This window comes from Cucurbita moschata, unplaced genomic scaffold, assembly GCF_002738365.1.
Source record: "Cucurbita moschata cultivar Rifu unplaced genomic scaffold, Cmos_1.0 Cmo_Scf00020, whole genome shotgun sequence".
In the NCBI taxonomy this organism is placed as follows: Eukaryota; Viridiplantae; Streptophyta; class Magnoliopsida; order Cucurbitales; family Cucurbitaceae; genus Cucurbita; species Cucurbita moschata.
Genome location: NW_019268536.1, coordinates 578,716 through 595,673, shown reverse-complemented (window position 1 = coordinate 595,673; position 16,958 = coordinate 578,716). Strand labels below are relative to the sequence as shown.

Below are 16,958 nucleotides of genomic sequence, written 5' to 3'. Positions count from 1 at the left end.
ATGATGAATAATAATAATAAACAAAATTTCTACCTTAATTTGCTTCATAATTATTTTGTGGTCTATGTTTGTAAAACCAATATATCAGTGATTATGCGACACATTTAGCCTTTCATTTTGGCTTTATCTTCGTTCGAGTTAGTGTATGAGATGAAACAATAGACGTGTTTATGACCACAATATTATGTAACACATTTAGCCTTTCATTTTGGCTTTTATCTTCGTTCGAGTTAGTGCATGAGATGAAACAATAGACATGTCCATGACCACAATGTCGTTTTGAATCAACGACTACCCTTACTTACTGGGACTTTTTGTATTTGGACCCTCGAATTCTTGGAAATTTACGTTTAGAGTAATTCGTTTTCGTTTATTCAATTTGGCATTAAACTTTTTGTGAATAAAATTCGACCCTGCCAAATTCTAAACTCAAATCAAAATTTATGGTATAAGCAAAAGTGCATATATTTGTATGTAACATAGGGAAAGTTACTTCTTACCTTTGTAGAGGCCTTTTAATTCCCGTGCTAATCTTGGTTGTTTGTTTGGTTTACATACGGTGAGAAGAGGAACATTCAAATAATTTCGATTTTCAAATATTCAGACAAGTATAAAGTATTGAAACAATTATTAATTCTATTAGGTTTCACGACAACCCTAAACTTTCATCGTAGAAGTTATGAAATGATATAAACACAAAATAACTACACTAAAGTTACATGCAATAATACTTGGAATAACAAGAAATTACACCATGCCATGCTCTATATCATGCATATATTTTTCTTAACGAAAACAAAAGATCGAGGGGTAATCATGGGTACCCATTTAGAAAAACTTATAGTACCCGAACCCGAACCCGTAAAGGATGCTAACGTGACAACTCACTTGATCCATTCAACTATTTCGGACGCAGCCATAAGTTTTTCAAGTACCTTCTAGCTTAGCACATGATATAAACAATACATTATGTTACTTTTAAACATGATTTTGAAAGAGATTTGGTTCTGAATATGATGAGCCTGTTTTCCGGTGCTATGCCTAAAGCACTCTCAACATATCTCTGCTAGCTTGTGTGTCCTAATGGAAATGGCAGCTCTTTTTACACTTGTTGATCAATATAAGCTTTGAAATCCCCTACGCTACAACTATACGACAATCTAAGGCCATTGAAGTGAACTATTCCAGAGTCTACATCTGCTGCCTAAAGGGGGATGGATTCCAGTAAGCTTTTTATTATTACTGGCAACAATAATCTTTCCATCTAGAATTGGAATCATCTTAATTTACAGAAGCTTACTGTGGTTTTCGAGTGATTCACGTCGTTCAAATTGCATTGCTACATATGGAATGGTTTCCTCGGTGTCGGTGCTCGGTTCTCCATGGACTGCAATCTTTGCTTTAGATGGAATACCTCCACCTGCAACCATACAATTGATGACTGAAAAAGTAAATATTATGTTCAAATATGAAATCATGAGCCTATGATGGGAACTGAATAAAAACGTATGATGAGTGTGATCTTTATAAACACCAACAGTGAAAGTACTCAGCCGAGCAGACGCTGAACACGAAGAGATCAAAGTTGGGATTCAATAGAATTTTGATGTCCTAGTAGTTCTAGCCATAAAAGAGGGGTACTAGATGTCGAACATATTAAACTTGTGTCATGCATAGATCCATGGGGCAAGGCGGGGAGAGGATGGGAAGCCTTCCTCATTTCCATTCCTACCTTTTATTTCATTTCTCATCCCCATAAAATTCTCAATTTTTTTTCTGGGGATCAGAGCCAAAAATTTACAAGTAACCGTAGAGGACTTTTCCCTTGTATATATAGTCTTTTCAAAGAATGTTTAAACTGATAATATTTATTAAAAAAATGTAAAATATAAGACCAAGTCTAAAAATATTTCATAAGAAAAAATATAAGGTTAAAAAAAGCTTTTTATTTATTTACTAAATTAATAAATAAAAGATAGTTTTGGTTTTGATATATATATGGCAAAACTAACTACTTTTATATATAAAAATGGAGCGGGGCAGGGTCAGGGATGGGGATGGAGAATGTAATCCCTGCCCGTCCCCTCAAACGTGGAAAAATCTCTCCCTACTTCTTATCTCATTCCCGGTTTAGACGGAATTCAACCATGTGGTCCCTAATGCATTAAATAGTATGACTGAAGACTACGTTCTACTAAAACTGAAAGGGGAGACAGTTCCAGTTAGTTGAGTACCTGTAGTTGGAAAGCTCTAGACCTTTCTCCAGCCAGGACTCCTCTAGTAGAGTGAAGTTCCTACAGCAAAAAAATAATGTCCAATACTTGAGCCTCATGGTACTTAAATTCGTAGGTATACACGATACGACCATGGACCGTACCACGAGATGAGTATAATACCTTCTGGGTGTCATCTAAAACTGCTTTGAGGAAAGCAACATCATGTTCAAGGCGTACATTGTCAGAGTGGACGATATTTGAAAGACTGTTAGCCTCTTCTTTTGCTATTTCTACTCCTGCTAGCTTATCTCTCAGCATTTCCATCTCCTTTATCATATCAGCTATTCTTTTCTCCATCTCCTGCCGGATCTTTAGAGCAGAGGATAGATTTTTCTCCACGGCTTCTCGGCTTGCCATTGCTGCTGCTAATTGCCCTTCCAGAACTCCGTTCTTTCTAATTAAGGCTGCCATTTTTGCTTCATAGAATTGATATATACTTGAAAAAGTTGATGATGTTACTATTTTACAACTGTTTTCGCTGAATAGATCAGTATTATCGATTGGATGATATCCAACTCCTTCCTTGAAAGGATTTGAGCTTTCATACTCGTATACGGAAGGCAGTGTCTCCACATGGAATTCACCCCCAGATTGAGTCAACTTGTTTTCTGTTACCTACCCCAACCAACAACTGAACTAAATAAATTTTCTCAAAAATAAACACAAGGATTCACAATTGTCAAACCCAAATCACATTATATCCAACAAACAATATCTTACAGTGACTGGAACTTTATCAAACAATGAAGGTTATGGACTGAAAAGCAAAGTTACATAAAATTGACAAGGCCAGTAAATACAGATCCAATATCGAACTCATTAGTTATTACTTGCATAATAGAGAGTGATAATATAACCAACTCGAGTTACCTGAGAAGTAGAGGAATCATCTTCTTGAGTCTTAGCTATCTTAGTAGTTTTGTCAAAGGCTTCATCATTATGAAATTGTTTGCGCAGTGAAATGTTTCCAGGAATAGGATTCGAATCGATAAGTGAGGACTCTGAAATGGATTTTCTTCCAGAGCCATGTTCAATAGCGGATGCTAGATTTTGTCTAGCAGTCGAGTCAACTGAACGTGTGAGGAACCATTACTAAGTTTTTCATGCAAAGTTGAAAAAAAGTACATGAATTACAAAAAGTTTCTGGGATATTACTGGGATTGGATCGGTCCCTCAAAGATGGTTCCTTCTTTTCCATGGTCAATACTTCAACCTGGGACAACCATGAAGGGAGAATTATAAGAAAATAATTTAACATTTCAGCGAGTAAAAAATAATACTTAATATAATATTGAATCTTACCTGATTTGATGGCTCCTTTTTTGATCCCCCAAAGGCAAGAAGAAAATCCTTCTCCTTGTGCTGCACGAGCACTAAGCTGAAACCCTAAGAACATATCTATCTTAAGTATCTATTCAATAATTATTGTTCGCACAAAGTAAGAATTTAGTTATTGACACAATATATTAACTTCAAATGATTACGCCTCAGAAAACAATTTTTTTTAAGAATAAAAAACTATATTTATATTAGATGGTATATGATCGAAACAATTATACAATCAAGGTGTTAGACCTACATGGAAAGTGTGTGATTATGTGCTACTAGCAAAATAATGTCTAAAAAAAACTGTTTGATGCACCCAGTAGTGAAAAGAGATTTAGCCTTAATTTGCATCCCACTAGTGTGTAACAGTTATTGTTTCAAGAGAATGTTCTGCAGACTCCAAAACACAAGGATGTGCACTAAGCAGTAATCATCCACTGAGTACACCGCAACAGTAGATTAATAATAATAAAGTTCCATTAAGAATGTTATTGTAGTCTTCCCTTCTGTAGGGAATAAAAAGAAGCAAATTCAAAATCTTCCCCACTCACCTTATTGGCGGTGACAGAAGATGGAGGCGATAAGACAGCAACGGACCACTCAAGTTTCAGTACATCAAAGATTAAAGTCTCAGCATGTCCTGGGAGCAGATGGAAACAACGAGAAAGAGAATAATCAGATCAGGGTAAAAATCCATTAAATCACATTGCTTTTATATCTCAAATACGACACTAAAAATTAAGCAAGAGATGAAGTACAAGCATTTGCTTCTTAGACAATGAACATACTCTTTTTCTTGCTTCCACCGCCTGCTATGCACCATTTAGTTCCACAGAGAACACCACAGCTACCAGCTCTTGGTGATGGATGGAAACCCCGTACCTTTATTCTTGACCACACCATCTGGCAACGGTACAAAAATAGTTCTACATACAATCAGGATTATTCCGGATGACATTCTGGATTACAGACTGTGTTAATTTTGTAATGAAAAGCATGTTAACATACTGTTTCAAAGTCAAGCGAGTATAAATCGTTAAGGGTCCGGGATTTTGATGTCCCTCCAAATATAAGTAGAGTTTTATCATCATAAAGAGTTGCCACATGGTTGGATCTTGCAGATGGGCTTGTTCCACTGACATAGATAAGGAAATATAAGGAGCAGAAGAAAACTTCTAATATCCCTAATAGTGTATAAGAAAATGGAAAATAAAAAATTCGGGAAAAAGCACTACTAAGAATTCAACCAACGCCAAAGTTACTCACGTGCAATGCAGAGGGAGCCAAGTAAAAGATTTAAGGTCAAACATGTGAAGGTCGTTGAGTTTTCTCCTCCTACTATCTTCGCCTCCAAAGAGGATTAAAACAGAGCTAGCTCTAACTACAGTGTGACCACTTCTAGCAACCTGCAACAATTAAAGTCGCTCAAATTTGCTACCTTTTACAATAAAGCTCCTTTGCAAACTTACATGTGTTGACATCACAAAAAACCTAAGGTGGAAATGATATCAAATAGAATTAACCATGAAACCGATTTTAAGAGCTTCAATGAAAATTAGATGGTCTATATTCAATAAGTTTATATTTCCAGGTATTAAGATTCAAAATTTGAAGAGGAAAAAAATTCAAAGAATTAATGAAATCAATCATCACTAAACCATTTGAAAAAAATGTGCTTAATGAATTTGTGTACAAAGACTTCCACCAACATTTAAATTGTGACAAAGTAAAGAAAATATAGAATAGTACAGGTATATCTCCCTTTGCTTCCATCAGCGACCAGCATTCTGTCTGTGTGTCAAATGCCCAAACTGCAAGTACAACAAAGATTAGCTTACAAAATAAAAGAGGAGCAATATCAATACAAATAGTAGAATAATAACCTGCCACTCTCTCATTTCCTGGCTCTGTCTTGCCCCCAACCAGGAGAGCTTTCTTCCCCCAGGAAACCTTCAAACACGAGCAGAACTAGATTTTAGAGATACAAGTTGAACAAAAATAGATATCATAAAGAGTGCGATAACACTTTGCTGAGGGAATAAAATGATAATATTTTGCAGTAGAACACATTTCCATAAAGGATGCTTTAATAGAATATCTTGCTCTCAGCTTTTCTCCTGCTCTAATTTGGTACTTTTTTTTAAAAGAAACTGCGTTAGAATGTACTGGACACACAAAAAACAAGCCCTGAAAAAAAGAAATAGAAAACTAACCCTAGCTACAGAGAACTGCAAACAAAACTCTAAAAATAACTCACTCGATCTCTCTACCTCTCTAAAAATTCTATTATTCCTCAAATGTCCCACAAAACTGCAAACAAGCATTTAAAAATTAAAATTAAAAAAAAAAAAAAGTGAGAATCTAAACTTTGTACTTTGTCTCAAAAATAAACATACGGGTTAATTTTGTATCCCTAAATTTTTTTAAAAAAAAGGGATATTATTGAAACTTTTGAAAGTTTAAAGGTATTTTTGAAATAAAGTGCAAAGCTTATGGGTATGTTTATTAATTTAACCTTAGAATAAATTTCTATCATCCTTTTGGTCCATAAATTGTCCCCTTAGGATTTATATTTTTACTTAAAGAAGCCCACCCTATGAATCACAAGTCTCAACTGAACAATCTTGCCTGGTCTGTTATTCTTAGACAATTAGTTCTATGGACGCATAGCTTTCAAACAATACATACAGACACGCATACTCGCTATGCATTTGTTACTTGTTACAACTTACCAGGCCGTGACCCTTGCATGCAGGAATCTTCAATGGCAGTGAGCTCGGTGATAGGTAGAGCTTTGATGAGGCTCTGCTCCAAGTAAATTTATCAAAATCAAGCACCTGCAGAGACAATGATGCAAAATCAATCACTTGAGTTGCTCGCAAAATGTAATATGTTGGTGCAAAGGAAAATGAATGTTTCGGACGGAAAGAAAATTTCCCAACCTGTACATCATCTAATAATCCATTCCCAGATTCACCACCAACAACAATCATCTTATTTCCAATCACAGTTGCAGCATGCTGTCAAAAAAAAAAAAAAAAAATCAAGAAGTCACCTTTCACAACTGAATAGCAGACGTGTAAGTCTAATCTCTAAACCAGGATATAACTATCATTAATGGTAACAAAATACATACATTGAAACGAGGAGCTGGTTTTTCCCCTGCCATTGACAATACCATCCAATTTTCAGACTGTCCCGAGGCACCATTACTAATATCAGGAACAACGTCAGAAGCACGTTGCCCATCATGCTCTTCAGAATGCCTACTTGCAGGTGCAGCAGCACATTCACTCTACAAGCAAAAAGAGCTTAAGAAACGTGCTATTCTATTCCATTTCAAACACGAATCTAAAACAGCCAAAGAAAATAATCTTACATTAGAACTGCTCACTCGTTTGGGGTGTCTTATAGGACTCCTAGTTCCCTGAGCAGGATCGGAAAGCTGGACCTTCAATCTACAGTAACGAAATACCTTTCTCAATCAAAACATGCAAAGTGTAGTCCCATTAAATCGCATTTCCTTGCAGTTTGCAAGATAGATAAGCTAATAGGGTTAAATAAAATCTCAATACGAATCAACGAATGTATCGTCAAAACTCCTCGCTCAGAAATTTAGAAGTCAAATAAATCCAACGAAGCTCCATACATTGCCTCACCACCACAAAATAAATTCAGATAAATTAGCACAATCGCTCACCTTCCATTCTTCATCCGCCTACGAAACCCGAACATTTTCATGGACTAAAACTTCTTCACGAACACCAATAACTTCCTCTCACTCCAAAACCCTAACCGCTTCAAGAGAAAAAGCTACATTACCATCAAGCGAACGAACACAAAAACCCTCGGAATCCAGAAGAAGTTGCGGAATGCATTCAGACAACCACTGCGGACCACATAAACAGAGTATTCGATCCGCAAAACCGGAATATGAAGCCGATAGTGATAGAAGAAGTCGGAAAAATGCACAGTAGAAAGAAATCGATCAAAACGACATTGAATCCTGCAAAAAAAAAAAGGCCTAACTCCGAGGTTAATCAGCTACTTTTAGCTTCGTTCGTCGATTTTTCGAGATACGAGTGACGAAGAAGAAAGAAAGGAAGAAAGCGACATTAAAGGCGGCGCAGTTTAGCATTGACTTTGTCTTGTAGTAATGGCGGAGAAAGGGAGATTGGTAGGATGCGCCATGTGAAGATGCAGGTGAAGAACCAGACGAAGGGGGGCTGAAGGTCGTAGAAAAAGAAATGACCGTTGATTTTGGAGGGAGGGTGTCATCTGCTCCAGATAGAAACAGATGTGGGGCCCACCGCATTTAATTTTTTTTTAAAGATAATTTAAATATTATTTTTGGTCCCTCGTCTTCCTAACAATCTCATTTTTTTTTTAATTATATTATATTTTACTTAAATTAATTAAAATATTCCTTAAAACTTTTTAACTTTACCTCCAAAAGTTTATAAAAAAAAAATCTAAAATATATTTTTACCCTTAATTTTGGATAAACAATGTCTTTTGAAAAGTTTTATTAATATCATTCACATTTTTTAAAAAGTTTAAAAATAATTTTATTTTTAAAATTATAATTAAAAAATACTTATGAAATTTTAAAAGCAGCATTAATAATAATTATTTTTATAAAAAAAAAAATTAATTATTATCATCAATAATAAATAAAATTAACCTATTGACATCTCCTAAATTATCTCTAAATTTTTCAATATTAGTTTAGATATATATTTTAAAATGTGTATTAACCGTCAAAATATTTTTTTAAGGGTTTATTATTTAAATAAATTTTATTAAAAAAATAAAAGTTTTTACGAAAAGTTATCACTATTATTGAAACTTTTTAAACTAAAAAGTTTTTTTTTTTTTCTAGCAAGTATAAAGCAATTATTTGGACAAACAAATAAAAATAATATTTTAAATTAAACTTTTTATTTTGTAGCAGTAAAGTGGGGACCAGATTGTCAGACAATGTTGGAAAATGGAGCAGACGGAAAAGAAATAAAGGAAAAAAGGCGTATCAGGATTCTGTCCAATCTGGATTCCCACGTGTCAAATATGGACTTCGGAGCTGCCGTGGGCTTCCATGGGCCCCCAGGATTCTTGGGGTCCAACAAATACTTGGGCTGGGCCCATTTACAGTAAATTTAAAAATAATAAATTAAATTTATAATTTAAGCTTAGGTGACAGCTGGCAAATGTCTTTTTGCATGAATAAGACATAAAAGAAGAGACTGTAAAGCCAAAAGTACACCCTACAGAAAAATTATAAATTAATTCTTTAAATGGAAAATACCAAAATATAATATCATTATTTTGGCATGCTTTTATAAGAAGAAAATATATATAATTAATTAATTAATTAATTAAAAGGTTAAAGTCCGTACATAAGTGTCATTGTCCTACAACCAAAGGCCTTATTTTTATTCACATGTACCTAATGGCATTGGTGAGGGCTTCTTTTGGTTCCTTAGGACTATGCTTGTATGTAGGTAGGTAATAGCAAGTGGCATTCTAGCAGTTGACCTACTCGACTATACTACTCGACTATAAAAGCTCGGCTCCTGTTACAAAATATCCAAATGCTTCAAGCTTTGGGGCGCCAAGCTACGACACTGCCTCTGTCGCTCATTACTGAACGCGCATTTCCTCGTGTGTTATATTGTAACAGTCTAAACCTATTGCTAACAGATATTGTCCGCTTTGGCCCGTTACATATTACTATCAATCTCATGATTTTAAAGTGCGTTTATTCGGGAGAAATGTTTCATTCTCCTTCTCCAACTGATGTGAGATCTAACAATCCACCCCTTTGGGGGCCAGCATCCTCGTTGGCACACGGCTCGACCTGAAGGCTCATCGGCCAAGGCCCTTTATAAAGAAGAGGGGTTGTTCCTACCCAATTGGTAGTATGAGAAGCTGCCACTTGGGCTATTCAAGCTCCTAAATCTCCGTCTACCTAGTCCTGTTGGCAGCTGGTGGAGACATTTCTTTGGCCCCGTCTTGATACCATTTCTAACAACTCAAACTCGCCACTAGCAAATATTGTGTTATGTATCGTCATTAGCCTCACAGTTTTAAAGCATGTTTATTAGGGAGAGGTTTCCACACCCTTATAAGAAATGTTTCGTTCCCCTCTCCAATTCATGTGGGACCTACCATCTATCGCCGTTATTTCACTTCACCATAACCTCCCACTACTCACCTCTTCAAGCATTGCAGCCTCACACCAAATACCCATAACCCGATTCATTGTTGTTCTGGTTGCCCCTTCCTCAGTTTGTCACAACAGACAATCATTGTTCTCGCCAAACTCTGTTAATCTTCCCAAACAATTGTCGTCATCTTTTCCCTCACACCAATGTGTCATTTGTCCCTTAGCCTCCTCACTAGATCTACACATGTTTCAAAAACAAATATTAATACTTGAGTATAACTCTCATTAGATCATTATTATTCTTATCACGTCGTTTTTCGTAGGTCAATTAATAAATTTGCCGCTATTTTTCAAATTTGAAAAGACTAAAATGCCCATTATGTTATGAGCTAAAGGACCATAGACAAAGGGATACATTTGTCATTTTATGCTGTGGGGGGATAAGATCCAAATAATCACAGTCCAATTCTACAAGCCACACTAAGGGCCAGTGGCCACAATAATTGGGTGAGGTGCTAATCAAAATGCCCCAAAAAGAATGTCAACTTTTTCAGCCTTAACTACGAAAACGACGTCATTTAATTTTTATTTAAATATTATTTTATATAAGTATTTTAATTTTAATTTTTTATTTTATATGTAAAAAAATAAAAAATTAAAATTAAAATACTTTTCTTTATATATATATATTATATTCGAATAAAACTTTGTTTTCTAATTTTCTCCAATGATCCATCGCTATTTTCACGTGCTTCTGTTTTCTTTTTTCCACGTTATTTATCTTATTTGTTTATTTATTTATCCAATTATTCCCCTTTTAATAGAAATATCATTTTCACCTTATTTTATATTAATAAATTTATTAACCCTATCTTATCCATTACTTTTACATTGATCTCACTATGGTTTAACATTTATTGGACAAATACGTGATATGGTCTATAAAAGAGATTTGATAAATTATATAAAACAAAAATGCTATTTTCTTCTATCGATATTTAATAATAAAAAAACCATGACGAATTAATTTAAAATTAAAAATGTTAAACCCGTCTTTGCTATCTCGGTCTTTTAATCCAAGCTCTTCACTCATAGCTCTAAGTCGATATACCTACAACACGTGAGAAAATAAGAGATACCTGAATGAACTGATACCACATTTGAATTAGCGTAATTATGATGATAGGATAACTAAAAAAATGTTAAAAAACTGAAAGTTACTGCATATATTAAAAAAAATTAAGCGTGTTTTACTCACTGTTAGAAGTTAGAAGTAAATAACACGAGCAGGTCGAAAAAAAATGTCGGGGCCATAAATCTTGCACGGGGCGTTATTTTTTACGTACGTTTTTAATAAAATCCTTTTTTTATTATTATTATTGATTATCATGTTCGACTTTTCTTCTCCGTTCTGTCTCTATCAACAATATATATATAGGGAATAAAATTTTATGATCTCTTACGAGAACGGGAAGTCTTTCTAATGGAAGAATATTATTCCTATCCCACTCTCTTGACGTTCTCAAAGATTATCGTGTTCGTGTTTGTCTTTGTCGTCGTCGTCATTGTCATTATCGTCATAATATTTGCTTTCGTTTTTTTTTTTTTCTATTCATTCCCGAAGAAGCGATAAAAATAAAATATTATCTTAGTTTAAGAAAATTATATGCAAACTAGAATTTTAAAACTTTATAAATATTTAAATTTTTAAATTTTATATGAGTTTTAAAATTTGTAATTTTATGTCTTTTTTTTTTTAATTTTAATTTTGTGTCAAATAATTTTAATTAAAAAATTTAAATAATTATTACTTTAGAATTTGAAAATTTTGAAGGAGAATAATATATATATATATATATATATATATATAGTCTGTGTATATATATATCTGAAGCATGTTTTCTTCTTCAACTAAAAATTCCCTCTTTGAAACTTTGCTAGAAGGAGAGAAAACATTTGGATTACTCGACGGTGACTATCCGGTGATCAAAGCACAAGAATATTTTTGAAAACATGAAGCGGATAGCGAAGGTTGCGTCACAGAAGGCGGTGGTGATATTCAGCAAGAGCTCGTGTTGCATGAGCCATGCAATTAAGAGACTCTTTTACGATCAAGGTGTCAGCCCGGCCGTGTACGAGCTCGACCAGGACTCGAGAGGAAAAGAGATCGAATGGGCCCTTCGGCGCCTCGGCTGCAACCCCGCTGTCCCCGCCGTCTTCATCGGTGGCCAATTCATCGGCACCGCCAATGCCATCATCACCCTTCACCTTAATGGCTGTCTCGATAAATTGTTGAAGGAAGCCGGAGCACTTTGGCTCTGATATTCTCCTACACAACTACACATCGATCAATAATAAGACTAGAGAAGTTCTTTTCTATTGATATTCTCGCTCAGTATTTTTTTTTTTTTAATTACTCATAAATTTTGATAAACTTTAATTCTATTAAAAAAATTATGATTTTATGACGATATTGTGCTCGATAGCCGAAAAATATATCGATAATTTTGTCTCTTGAAAATTAAAATATTTTATGACAATATTATGCTAGGAATATTTTAAAAAATAATTTTAGCCTTTTATATTAATTATTATATATGTTTTATGTTCCGAGATTACGTGTGAAGATAAATATCGTTAGGGATCACGTGAAGTAGTTTTAATAGAGAAATTCGTGAGAATTATGTAATACAATGCATCGAGGTCGAAAAAGATTGAGTTATATTCGAATGCCAAATTAAAATATATATATATATTCTTTCGTTAAGAATATGGGATAAATTCCAAATTTCCCACTAATTAGCCTTTGCTCATCGTGTGTCTATATATATATATATTTTAATTGGATAAGAAATTATTTTATTTGTGAACGAGTAAAGTAAGAGTACATGAATGAACCGAAACCGCATCTGAACGAGATTGATTTTGAAGGTAGAATGATTGAGAAACGCTTAAAATAATTAATAGTTACGATCAAAGTTAAACGTGCTTAAATTGGAGCAATTCTATATTTCGGGTTGCCTCCTTCGAATTTTTTTAAAACACGAGATGTTGAAATGATTTGTGTTGATAATCTTCGCTCTTAGGAGCAATTTAAGACAAATAGGTAATATGGTCATGTATCACGAAAGTATCGAGATCATCAGGTGTCGAATTCGGATTCCAAATATTAATTTGAATCGTGAGTATGAATAATACTAAATAAACGTTAAATACATAATAATACATAACAATTATAAACAACAATAAACCGTAAAATCAAATTCATCCCTCAATGGTTCCAACATTCTTCTACAAATACGACTATGGTGCATGCTTGACTCGAACTACTTCAACGGGCGAAGATCGTTCTCATAAATCAACACGAATCATTACAGAACCTTTGAGGTTATCGAACATAAACAAAACATGTTTTATTTTGAAGTTTCAATGATTGCAGTACCAAAAAAGAATGTGTATGTCGTTGGTATGGTTAATAAATATTAATTATTTTAAAAAAATTAAACTATAATTTAAAATCTAAAAAATCAGGCGGCACAAATTTAGCCATCTACTACTGCAGTTTCCCCAAATGGATTGAAAATTGGGCTTAGTATCGCAAGCCCAGGCCCAATAAGCCCAAAGTGGATAAAAAATTAATTAAATTGATTGGTTAAATTAATATTAATATTATTATATTATTATTACATAAACCAACCCAATTCATACCCAAATGAAATTATATAATTTATAAAGAATAAAAAAAGCTATAAATAAATTAAATTATCAAATATTAACGACATTTTTAAAATATTTTTAAAAAATATAATATAAATGAATTATAGGAATATATATGCTCCATCAAATTCCTTACCTTTTCCTTTCAACCATATTCTCTTGGATTAAGTTTTTTTGGTATGAATAAAAAAAAAAGTTTATTTATGGAAAAATAAAATAAATTAATTTTTTTTTAAAAACGCGATTACTTTTTAAACTTCAAATCACGAGCTACGTTTCACTTCAATGACCTCATATAGTATAAGTAGAGATATAGCCTTTAATTGCATAGCTCGAGATTTTTTTAAAAAATTGCAAAAAATAAAATAAAAAAAAAGTAAAAAACTCAAATTATGGAAAAATGGAATTGATTCCACCTTATGTTATGATGGAAATTTTAATAACTAGCTATATATATACCTTTAAAATTTAAATAATATTCCTTAAATACAAAATGGATATGTAAAAATAATAATAATAATAAATAAATAAATAAATAAATACGTAACGAAAAAATATTACTAAGATTTAATGATTTTTTTTTAATGTATTTACATTATAAATAGTGATGCCAAATTTTTCATCCCACGAATTAAATTATTATAAATTTGAAAATAAAAAATAATAATGGGTGATTTTAGGGTTTATATGGATTTAGGTGGATAGGAGTGGATTTTAGTAAATTATAGGCCAAAATAATGGTTATTAGGTGTGAAGATCAGTGTATTTCTGTGGGTAAGTTATTATTAGAGACATGATTATTAAAAAAAAATGGTAAATTTTCTGTTTAAAGATGCCTTTGGTTCATCAAAATCAAATAACCATAGATGGAAATAAGGGTTTGTGGTTAAATTTTATTTGAAAATCAGCTAAACACGAGTTCAACGACATGTCGGATATGAGAATTCGAACCTTTTGACCTCTTAGTTAACGATATATGTCTTAGTCGGCTAGATATGTCGGGTTTGTCGGGTTGTATCGAGTTATAAAGTTTGATACGAAGTTCGAAAAAATTAGGGAACTAAAATTCAGCACGGATTTAGTTAAGCCGAGAAATTATCCGATAGATTTGAACGTATAAAAAAAATGTTAATTTGATAATTTGATTCCGAACAAAATTAATTTATTTAAATGTGATTTTATAAATAAATAAAAAACTATAGAGACATAAATATTAGGAATAAAAATATAAATTAAAAAGTGAAAATACGATTTTGCCATTCAGTATTTAAATGATTATTAAAATTTAGGGGGTAAAATTTAAATTATATAAAAGAGAGGTGCCATATAAAAAATTAATGTTCACATCAAAACCATCAATAAATAGGTCCAAAAATACTAATTATTTAAAAGTGGGGCAATTTTTAAAAAAATGAAAGCTGTTTAGCCCATTTTTGTAAATTACCCAAACTTTGTAGATAGAATTCAAAATTTGAGAAAATTATTGGGTTTAAGAGAAAAAATTGAAAAAATATATAAGTTGGGGTTTATTTTATTTTATTTTTATTTACCTCAAAAGTGAATTACCCCAAACAACCTTTTCACTATGGCCGACCAAACATTTGGGCAGTGACTCTTCCACCTTAGAAGCTGTCCTAAAAGATTCACTAGTAACTGACAATTTTAATATATACATATACATATACATATACATATATATATATATTGGTCTCGAGCCTCTCTCAACCATATGTAATTCTCTTGAGTCTCTCCGTCTTTAACGACCTCCATCTTTTCCGCTCTTTACATCTCTCAGTCTCCTTCGACCTCTATTAGTCGGTCACTGTCTCTCTGTCTCTTGCCTTCTTTTCTATCTCAGCTCTCTCGAGTTCCGTTTGTTCATCTTCTGTCTCTCGTTTGCTTAAATCTCAATATTTGCTGTTTCTCTAGACTTCAGACTCTTCGTCTCAACTGGGTGATCGAACCCAACTCAACTTGAAAAAAATAGAGGGTTGGTTAGGCTGCATTGTAAACCCTATTTAGTTCATTCGAGTAGATAATCCAACCAATCTAAAATTTTGGGTTAGTCCAAAAATTGCATTAGTGCTCCAATATTATCTTTACCATTTCATAAATGTTTCAAAATTACAGTAAAAATATGTTATAATTTATTATGAAAATTGAGATTCAGAATGAGTGCAATGGTAATTTAGACGTTGTGACAGTGTTCAAATTCCAATTTCTGTTATGGGTCACTACTACACTACTTAAAGTTTCAATTATTACCTGAAGATATACGTGTCATCGTTTACCTAATTAAATTAATTATTTTAATAAAATATGTAAACATTTTTTTAATGATATATTTTAGATTAAATAAATGTAATTATAATTATAATTTTTATATATCAACTGTCTAATCAATTTTATTATTATAATTGAAGGGAGGATGAGTTGAATTAGTTTACAAGTTGTCTTAAAACTAGTTTAGGTTGAATTAAACTATCGAATTTGTTATTAATTTTATTTAATATATATATTCCCGACTCGAAATCTATCAAGAACTTGTTGGGAGAGAAAATAGGGAGCCCTATACCATACATTGACTGCACGATACATCATAGCAGCATGACAAAATAAAGTCGGAAGCCTGGTTGGGCGTTCCTGCGCACCTGCCATCCTGCAAGAAAAGGCCCCTAACTCGAGAACAAAGTAAGGGATATATATATATTTTACCTATTAACATTTTATTTTTAATTAAAAAGTTTAACTCGAACCATTAGAACCAACCTAATTCATTATATTATGTCTCGGTTAGGCTAAAATTATTATTTAATAAAATTTATTTGGATTGAAAAATTTTACCATCCCAATAATTTAGTTCAGTCTAAAAATGTAACTCGACCCAATTCAACCTAATTTGAACTATATATATGTATATAGATATGACGTTTTATCTACTTCAGAGTAATAATTGGATGAATCGCCATGATATTATGATAATTAACGTCTTATCCATTAAGCTACGGTTACGATAGATATATTATATTATATATATATATATATAGGAATTAAAAAAATGTAGATAAAATATAAAAATATTATAATATAGGAAAGCCACAAATGGAGATTGCGTTAGTATTGGATAATAAGAAGGCAATAAAATGGGATTTAAAACATGTGTTTAAGAATATCCATCACAATTCCCTCCGCCGTGGGACCCACTGCCTCCGACCGCGATGATTATTATTACCGATCCCTTCTGCCACTGGCCGTAAATTTATTTATTTTTTTTAATTTTTATTTTATTTTATTTTTCCCCCAAAGGCCCAAAGGGGCAGAAATTAAAATTTGTTCACTACTTAAATTCCTTAACGATTTGCAATTAAGAAATTAATTGCACCCAGATTTGGTCTTCCAATTCAATGGCCATATAAATATCTTATTCTCTACTTAATCGACTGTCTTTTTTTTTTTTTTTTTTTTTTTTTTTA

At 32.7% G+C, this 16,958-nt stretch overlaps 2 protein-coding genes across 2 annotated transcripts; one reads left to right on the top strand and one right to left on the bottom strand.

Annotated features, from left to right (window-relative positions):
* Positions 1-873: 873 nt before the first annotated feature.
* Positions 874-7,843, bottom strand: LOC111457952 (acyl-CoA-binding domain-containing protein 4-like). Its single transcript, XM_023100414.1, has 18 exons — positions 7,717-7,843; positions 7,303-7,608; positions 6,982-7,060; positions 6,739-6,897; positions 6,545-6,622; positions 6,335-6,439; positions 5,486-5,552; positions 5,352-5,413; positions 4,869-5,008; positions 4,611-4,737; positions 4,391-4,505; positions 4,154-4,242; positions 3,579-3,662; positions 3,432-3,489; positions 3,147-3,346; positions 2,397-2,891; positions 2,235-2,294; positions 874-1,420 (listed from the first exon to the last, which is right to left on the bottom strand). The coding sequence occupies exons 2-18, from the start codon at positions 7,341-7,343 to the stop codon at positions 1,340-1,342; spliced, it is 2,040 nt and encodes a 679-aa protein (XP_022956182.1). The 5' UTR covers positions 7,344-7,608; positions 7,717-7,843; the 3' UTR covers positions 874-1,339.
* Positions 7,844-11,257: 3,414 nt separating this feature from the next.
* Positions 11,258-12,152, top strand: LOC111457865 (monothiol glutaredoxin-S10-like). The gene is made up of 2 exons (XM_023100289.1): positions 11,258-11,304; positions 11,710-12,152. The coding sequence occupies exon 2, from the start codon at positions 11,782-11,784 to the stop codon at positions 12,088-12,090; it is 309 nt and encodes a 102-aa protein (XP_022956057.1). The 5' UTR covers positions 11,258-11,304; positions 11,710-11,781; the 3' UTR covers positions 12,091-12,152.
* The last annotated feature ends 4,806 nt before the right edge of the window (positions 12,153-16,958 follow it).